This window comes from Pagrus major, chromosome 15, assembly GCF_040436345.1.
Source record: "Pagrus major chromosome 15, Pma_NU_1.0".
In the NCBI taxonomy this organism is placed as follows: domain Eukaryota; kingdom Metazoa; phylum Chordata; class Actinopteri; order Spariformes; family Sparidae; genus Pagrus; species Pagrus major.
The window spans coordinates 25859364-25867380 of record NC_133229.1 but is presented as its reverse complement, the minus strand read 5'-3'; the positions used below and the strand labels follow the sequence as shown (position 1 = coordinate 25867380).

Genomic DNA, 8017 nt, shown 5'->3' with positions numbered 1-8017 from the left:
GCATAGTGGTGGCAGGAAAAATATCAGAAACAAGTGGAGAGGAAATACGTTCATGAACAACAGTTATTGATGAATGAACTGGAGGAAACAGGTCGAATATCAATAATATAACTTCTTTTTAAAGTTATGAGGTGGCGGCATGCGCCTTTAACGTTAGTTTGTAGCTAGCTAGCTAGTAAAACCTAAGAAGAAGAAGAAGAAGAAGAAGAAGAAGAAGAAGAAGAAGAAGAAGAAGGGAACAAACTAATAAACTAACACATGGATCTTAATGTAACTTAATCTTAAAACATTTCTTAACAAACAGCTCTGGAAACTTGGTTTTAAGCTTCACCTACCTAGAAAACACCAGAGGGGCTTTAAGAACAGTGTCACACGACAGTTGGTGGCGATAGTGGTCCACTTGGTAACAGGTCGCCATTAAAACGAAGAAGAAGAAGGAGAAGAAGCAGCAGAAGAAGAAGAAGAAGAAGAAGAAGAAGAAGAAGAAGAAGAAGAAGAAGAAGAAGAAGAAGAAGAAGAAGAAGAAGAAGAAGGGATTAAACCATTAAACACACGGACCTTAAAACAATCTTAACAAAAAGCTCTGGAAACTTAGATTTAAGCAGGTCTTAACATATCTACAAAATACTACACTGATAACGATTTAAGAGCAGCGTCACACGACAGTGGGTGGCGATAGTGCGCCACTTAGTCACAAGTCGCCATTAAAACGAAGAAGAAGAAGGAAAAGAAGAAGAAGAAGAAGAAGAAGAAGAAGAAGAAGAAGCGATGCATTCAACTTGTGTCAACTAGCAAAGATTCCCGTAATAAACAATAAAATGTCGTGTTGTGCACCTGGGTGCAAGAATAGACATGGAAAACATCAAGACCTCCATTTTTATAGGATACCGTCGTCGAGGACGCCCTTTGATGCTAACCGCAGGCGTTTGTGGTTGCTAGCCATTAAACGGACCGACTGGACCGATGAAACCATCCGGAACTCTCGAATCTGCAGCGCTCATTTCATATTAGGCAAGTCTCTTTGAATCACACACAATGACAAAATCAGAGATGTAGTGAAATACATTAACCACACTGCTGATATTCTCAGCTGGCTATCTCATAATGTTAAACACCATTGACCAGCGTTAGCAACATTAGCATTAAAATGTAAACAAAACAAACTGCTCGTAGATGTTTGGCTATAGCATCTGTCAGTAAGTACAGGAATATTGGACATTTAGTACACAATAACTCACGACTGAGCACACTGTTAGCTTGTTACAACATAATAAGTGAGGATGTCTTCCAGGAGAATGCTCCATGGATCCAGAAAGTCCAGACTTTGTTCCCTCGGTGTTCAATTGTACGACCAAGAGACAGTGTACGGACAGGTAACCCTCTCCCTTGATCTGCTATCATCTCACCTTGGTGTTGGTATAACTTGACTGATATTTCTTGGTTGTTAATGTGTTTTGGTGATGGGCTCAATAGGAAGAAAAAAAGAGCAGAAGCTATCAGCAGCCCCTCTCTGGCTGACCCACCAAGCTCTCTCGCTGCAGCTCAACAGTCCTACAATGTGGAGCCAACAACAGACTCTCAGCAGCCTCCAGACTGTAAAGAAGAGCCTTTCACTGGTAAGAGTTTTGGCCCATAATGATCTATGCAGACAGTCTGTTGCTTGCATAGTTGTGAGAGTGGTTTGAGATGTCATTATTGTTCTTAATCTCAGTATCGGCTACAAATGTCAGCTGGTAAATTACAATAAAATACAAAAGATGGGTTACGGAAATAGTGTCACCATTCAGTTTGTCCACCGGAAAGTGGTGAAGTTAATTCTGCAACTACCAAATGTCCTGTGTCATGTGTGCTGGAGTTTTGACACTTATGCAACTTGACATCAGATGTCTTCTCTCTCCTTTAGATCAGTATCCTGTCTCCGAGGAACTGCCCCCTTCATGGCAGCAATGTGATATTAAGGTCGAACAGGTGGAAATGGTGATCATAGAGCACCCACTGGTCAAAGAGGAGCAGGTGGATCAGTGTATCAGTCCAGACATGGAGGCTGATACTTCCAACGGTGCTGAAGTCCGACTTCCCAAATCAGAACCAACCAGTGACTGTGAGCTGTCCCCATCTTCCGCTGCTGTGACTGTGAGTGTAAATGAAAGCATAAAGGACGAATGGAATGAGAGTGATGGTTCGTCGTCGCCTCAGAGTCACAGTATTGAAGTCTATGTGGAACTGGAAGAGCCTCCGAGGGAAGAAAAGACTTGTCGATTTTGTGGTAAAAGTTTTAAAAGGGATTCTCATCTTATAAGACATGTAGACCAGAGTCACAATGGACACAAAGCCTTTAAATGCCTGAAGTGCAACAAGGAGTTTGAACAAAGACACCACTTAATCGTGCATGTAAGGATTCACACAGGTGAAAAGCCCTTCAGTTGTGATTTCTGTGACAAAACTTTCAGTCAGAACTCAAGTCGTATTGTTCATATGAGGGTGCACACTGGGGAGAAGCCATATTTTTGTAAGAAATGTGGGAAAAGCTTTCCCTCAGGCAAACATTTCAGATTTTGCAATGTGCAGAATGAGGGCAAAAACACACCTGAGGGAGGGGACATAGATGAGAATCTCAAAGAGGAGAAGGCCTTTAAATGCTCTGAATGCAGCAAGGAGTTTAAACAAAAGCACCAGCTCGTTCTGCATTTGAGAGTTCACACTGGTGAAAAACCCTACAGATGTGATGTCTGTGGCAAAACATTCACTCAGAGCTCCAGTCGACTTGTTCACATGAGACAGCACACTGGAGAGAAACCATATTTCTGTGAGAAATGTGGCAAAAGTGTTGGTTTTAGTCAACACCTTCAATACTGCACAGGGAGACAAAGCAAAAACGCAAAAAAAGCCTTTCGTTGCACAACATGTGGCAAAACCTTTTACACAGACTCGGACCTGAAAGTGCACATGGAGGTTCACGAGTCATGGAAACGACACGTCAGTGAGAAACTGCAAGGACAAGATCCAGAAGAGAATAAACTTAAAGTGGTATGAAGGAACATCAGTGAGTATGTGACAGAAAATATTTTTTTTCTAAAATAAAATGTGCATTGAGTCATTCGGAATGGTCTGTTTCATCTTTAATCTCTCACGAAAGCAATAAATCACTAAATTTGTTGATTTAAGCTAGATAAAAAAATATTCACCAGTTTATGTGGATACAGTTGAAACATTTGGCTCCATCAGTTTTGATTGGAGACCCATGAACAGAGGCTTTGTCCCGGCTGCAGCGGCCCCGGGTTCGAGTCCCGAACCCGTGTCACCCCCTCTGTCATCCTGTTTCCTGTCATCTCTGAAGCTGTCCTATCAATGGAGCAGCAGCAGATAGGAAGAGACTTGATAAACGTATCAAGAAGGCCAGCTCCATCCTAGATGCCCAGTGCAGGTGGTGGATAAGCTGTCATTGCTGCTGGTGAAGGAGTCCCACCCCCTGCAGGACACTCACAACACTGGGGACAGACTGATACTACCCAAGTGTGTGAAGGAGAGGGATTGCAGGTCCTTCCCTCCTGCTGCTGTCAGACTCTACAATCAGCACTGCTCCCACTTGTGCAATAAAAACTGTATACATAACTGTATTGCACTAACTGGCCAATTTTCATACTCGTATTTATTACTTATTAATAACAATACACTGCCCACACTGTTTATAATTATATATATCCTATTTCTATTTCCGCTCTAGTTCTTCTTCTTACCTTTTTATTATATTGTTTATTGTTATATTGAACTGTCCTTTGGCTGCTGTGAGCACAAATTCCCCCCCGTGTGCGGGACTAATAAAGGAATTTCTGATTCTGACTCTGAAGCCATACAAAGGCCAAAAAAATTGTAATAATCTGTCTTTATTTCAAACCTGGAAGTGATGAAAGACCTGGTAGCTATTGAAAAAAATGTCTGATGATTTCATGAAAAATGGTGAAAAAAAACCCCTTCTCATTATTTTGGGGTCATAAGTCTTTATTTTTTTAGAGAGTTTCTCATTATTTTGAGATACTAAGTCATTATACATCGAAAATATCACCACTATAAAACGCTCTTCCTGCAGCTGCTCTGAAACTGATTTCTCACCTGTAGTTTGGGGACTACTTCTTCAGTGTGCGCATGTAGACTGTGACGCAGTTGACGAACACGGAAGTAGTGTTCATGGGCGGTGATGTTTTGACAAACTTCATCCTGAAGCAGCTCCACAGTGGAGACAGTAAGTGAAGTAGTAAGTGAAGTAGTAAGTTGAGTAGTGAGTAAAGTATGCCTCACTCCTGCGCCGTGAAGACCTGCAGGAATAAATCCAAACCTGGAGCTGCTTTGTCGTTTCACCGTCTTCCAGTGAGGGAACCTGAGCGGCTCAAACTCTGGCTGTTCGCCTTGAACATCGATGTAAACACTCCCGTGGACGAGCTGAAGAAACACATCGTGTGCTCGGAGCACTTTGTGCCGGAGGACTACTCGGTTAACAGACAGCCGAGGACCGACGCGACGCACCGTTTCCTGACGCCGACGGCTGTCCCGACCGTGGGCGTGTCCTCCTGCACACCTCCAGGTGTCACACAGGTGAGTGCTGATGGGCCACATCAGCATGTCTGTAAGAAATCTTAATAATGAACGCCTAAATCTTATCATTACTAATGATGAGAGGGATGTCTGGCTCAAGTATAAGAGGCAAACACTGCTGCAAAGATGGGATATTGTTGTATATTGTATAATAAACTATAATTAGCTGCTATATATTATTATCATAACATCTTAGACAGGTAACACGCCTAAAGGTGCACTATGTAGTTCTGGTGGTATTATTTTTTATTATTGTGATATGTTCTTACATATGAAGCTTAATATAAATACAACATTATTTATGTAAAGTGAAATCTTGAAGCTCTGTCTTATGATAATCATCTGGTTGCATAGTATGAATGGATGTATTGTGTATGGTGTAGTGCGCCGTGAAAAAATAACATAACAGGAACTCAGTTCATCCTGAAGGGGTTTTGTGAAGCCTCTTCTGTGTTTATGTGTTCTGAATATAGGTTGATGTATGACGCACGACAATGGTTGAAGTGTGGAGGAAGTTTTGTGTTTATCCTGCGGTGGATGTGGAGATGATGGGGATGTTGTTTTGAGTGAGATCACATGTAATCTTGTAACTGAGTATTGTTTCCTGCTATTATAAAGGATGAGGAGAGACTGCCTCTCTTCAGTCGTCATCAAGCGCTGCTGATGTGTGACACTCTTCTTCTAGAAAATAAATATTGTGACAAACTTGTGGCGGACCCTGCCACCTTTCTAGCTTCAAACAGTGTCCTGGGGACCTTATTTTCCTCTGAGAACAGCTTGTTTATTCAGTTATGGAAATTTTTTTTATTTTAAGTCCATGAATATTCAAGCAAAATGCAGAATTGTTAGAAAATCTTTAGTCTTTAGTTTGAATTATTTGTGAAAACAGCTCATTGTGTCTCTGCAGGCTCTCCTCTCCTTGTCTGGGGACGTTATTTACCTCTGAGAACAGCTTGTTTAATCAGTTATGGGAAATCTCTGAGTTTGTTTTGTTACCTCATTAACATTGTAAATATTAAAATTCTGAGTTTGAATTTCTTCTCCAAAACTACATAGTGCTCCTTTTAAAAGGGCCAAATTACCTGTTCCTATACAAGTCAAGAGAAGAGCTCAAAAACTCACAGAGTAAGACACTAAAGATGGTTGTATATGACATCAGCAGTGACACGATTAATCAGCAATTTTAATAACTGATTAATGAAAATGAAAATTACCTAGTTTGAGCTTCTTGTGAGGATTTGTTGCTTCTTTCTTTTTAAATGATAGTGAACTGATTATCTTTAGATCATCTGTTATTCAAGAGACCGAACGACTGAACAGTGAACAACTAAAATAAGACAAATCAACATTGAAAGAAACTGTTAAACTAAAGTATATGATCCACTTTTAGAGCAAATTCATTGTAATCATAGATGAAAGCTTATTTTCATGACTTGTTCATTTTGTCTCACAGGATTCAGAAAAAAACAGGATCAAGGATGTATCCATGGATTGTCACTCCTCTGAAGGTAAGACCTGAGGAGTAGGGACTGAAGACAACTAAAGATAGTTCTTCAGCATCACATTTTTGCAAGGATTTTTAAAATCTCAACTTTCAATATCTACATCTGCCTCAAAAATTCCTGTATCGATCAGGATATGATTCCCATTGTGTATGTTGGAGGTTTCACACTTGTGCAACTTGACATCAGATGTCCTCTCTGTCCTTTAGGTGCCCAGGAACTGCTCCCTTCATTGCAGCAATGGGACATTAAGGTGGAACAGATTCCTGTTCAGGAGGAAGCCGAGATCCAAATGCAGCCACATGTCAAACAGGAGCAGGTGGATCAGTGCATCAGTCCAAACATGGAGTTTGATGTTTCCAACGCTGAAGTCCGACTTCCCAAATCAGAGCCAACCAGTGACTGTGAGCTGTCCCCATCTTCCGCTGCTGTGACTGTGGGTGTAAATGAAAGCATGAAGGACGAATGGAATGAGAGTGATGGTTCGTCGTCGCCTCAGAGTCACAGCATTGAAGTCTACGTGGAACTGGAGGAGCCTCCGAGGGAAGAAAAGACTTGTCGATTTTGTGGTAAAAGTTTTAAAAGGGATTCTTATCTTATAAGGCATGTAGAAAAGATTCACAATGGACACAAAGCCTTTAAATGCCTGGAGTGCAACAAGGAGTTTGAACAAAGGTACCAGCTCGTTCTGCATGTAAGAATCCACACAGGTGAAAAGCCTTTCAGTTGTGATTACTGTGACAAATCCTTTGTTCAGAACTCAAGTCGTCTTGCTCACATGAGGGTGCACACTGGGGAGAAACCATATTTTTGTGCTAAATGTGGGAAAAGTTTTGCCACGAGCAATCATTTCAAATTTTGCAAAGTGCAGAATGAGTGCGAAATCGCACAAGACAAAGGGAACGTGGATGAGGAGAAGGCCTTCAAATGCTCTGAATGCAACAAGGAGTTTAATCAAAAACACCAGCTCGCTCTGCACGCAAGAGTTCACTCTGGTGAAAAACCCTTCAGTTGTGATTTCTGTGGCAAAACGTTTACTCAGAACACTAATCGTATCGTTCACATGAGACAGCACACTGGAGAGAAGCCATATTTTTGTGAGAAATGTGGCAAGAGGTTTGCCAGTAGCCATCATCTTAGATTGTGCACAGGGACACAAAACAAAAGCGTCGACAGATCCTTTCGATGCGCAACGTGTGGCCGAACCTTTCACACGGATTCAGACCTGAAGGTGCACATGGAAGTTCACGCGGCGTGGAAACGACACCTCAGTGAGAAGCTGCAGGGGCAGGAGTTACAAGAGAAGAAACTTAGAGTGGTGTGAGAGAGCATCAGGGTCAGTCGGCTCTTCTCATTGTTTTATTTTGTGCAGCTGTGCAACACGTCATATTTGATTGACCCGGCTCTGAAAGGTGTTGCTAGATGTACAATAATTATTGTATCAGTACGATGTTCAATCAATAATAATAATAATAATACTAAAAGTGCCAAAATGCACAAGAATTTGACCATTTAAAGTGTTTGAGTCAAGTTGTTTTGAATGAACAGTGAATCATTTCAAATGTTTTTGATTGTTGTATCTGAATATCTTCCAAAGCTACTTAAATCTTTTGGCCTTAAGGTTTCTGTACACGATGTTACAGAGTTTGGTCTGGCCCATTGAAACATTATGTGTGTTATTGGGTTACATAAATAACCACATCAGTAATGAACCAAAGAGATTTCCTTTTCTTCTCATAAAACGTATAAACATGTTCCAGTGGTTTGAGGTTTCACATTTTGTTAATAAAACAATAAAATATTAGAAGGAAAAGAAAACATACATGTTGGATTTTTTTTCTTCATAAAAGGTACAAGGTAAATTTTTGACAATGGAGTCTTGATGATGAATTTAGGGGAAGCTGCTCTGTAGTCTGGTGGTACGG

General features: G+C 41.0%; 2 protein-coding genes across 3 annotated transcripts; both read left to right on the top strand.

Moving 5' to 3' along the window:
• The first annotated feature begins 641 nt into the window (after positions 1-641).
• LOC141008926 (uncharacterized) lies at positions 642-3104 on the top strand. 2 transcript variants are annotated; one of them, XM_073481289.1, is made up of 4 exons: positions 642-1011; positions 1292-1373; positions 1474-1616; positions 1904-3104. In XM_073481289.1, the coding sequence occupies exons 1-4, from the start codon at positions 819-821 to the stop codon at positions 3031-3033; spliced, it is 1548 nt and encodes a 515-aa protein (XP_073337390.1). In that variant the 5' UTR covers positions 642-818; the 3' UTR covers positions 3034-3104. The 2 variants fall into 2 exon arrangements, with proteins under 2 accessions (XP_073337390.1, XP_073337391.1); XM_073481290.1 differs by lacking the exon at positions 642-1011 and having other exon boundaries at positions 1108-1373.
• A 1091-nt stretch (positions 3105-4195) lies between these two features.
• LOC141008927 (uncharacterized) lies at positions 4196-7933 on the top strand. The gene is made up of 3 exons (XM_073481291.1): positions 4196-4590; positions 6044-6098; positions 6302-7933. The coding sequence occupies exons 1-3, from the start codon at positions 4288-4290 to the stop codon at positions 7414-7416; spliced, it is 1473 nt and encodes a 490-aa protein (XP_073337392.1). The 5' UTR covers positions 4196-4287; the 3' UTR covers positions 7417-7933.
• Positions 7934-8017: the final 84 nt, after the last annotated feature.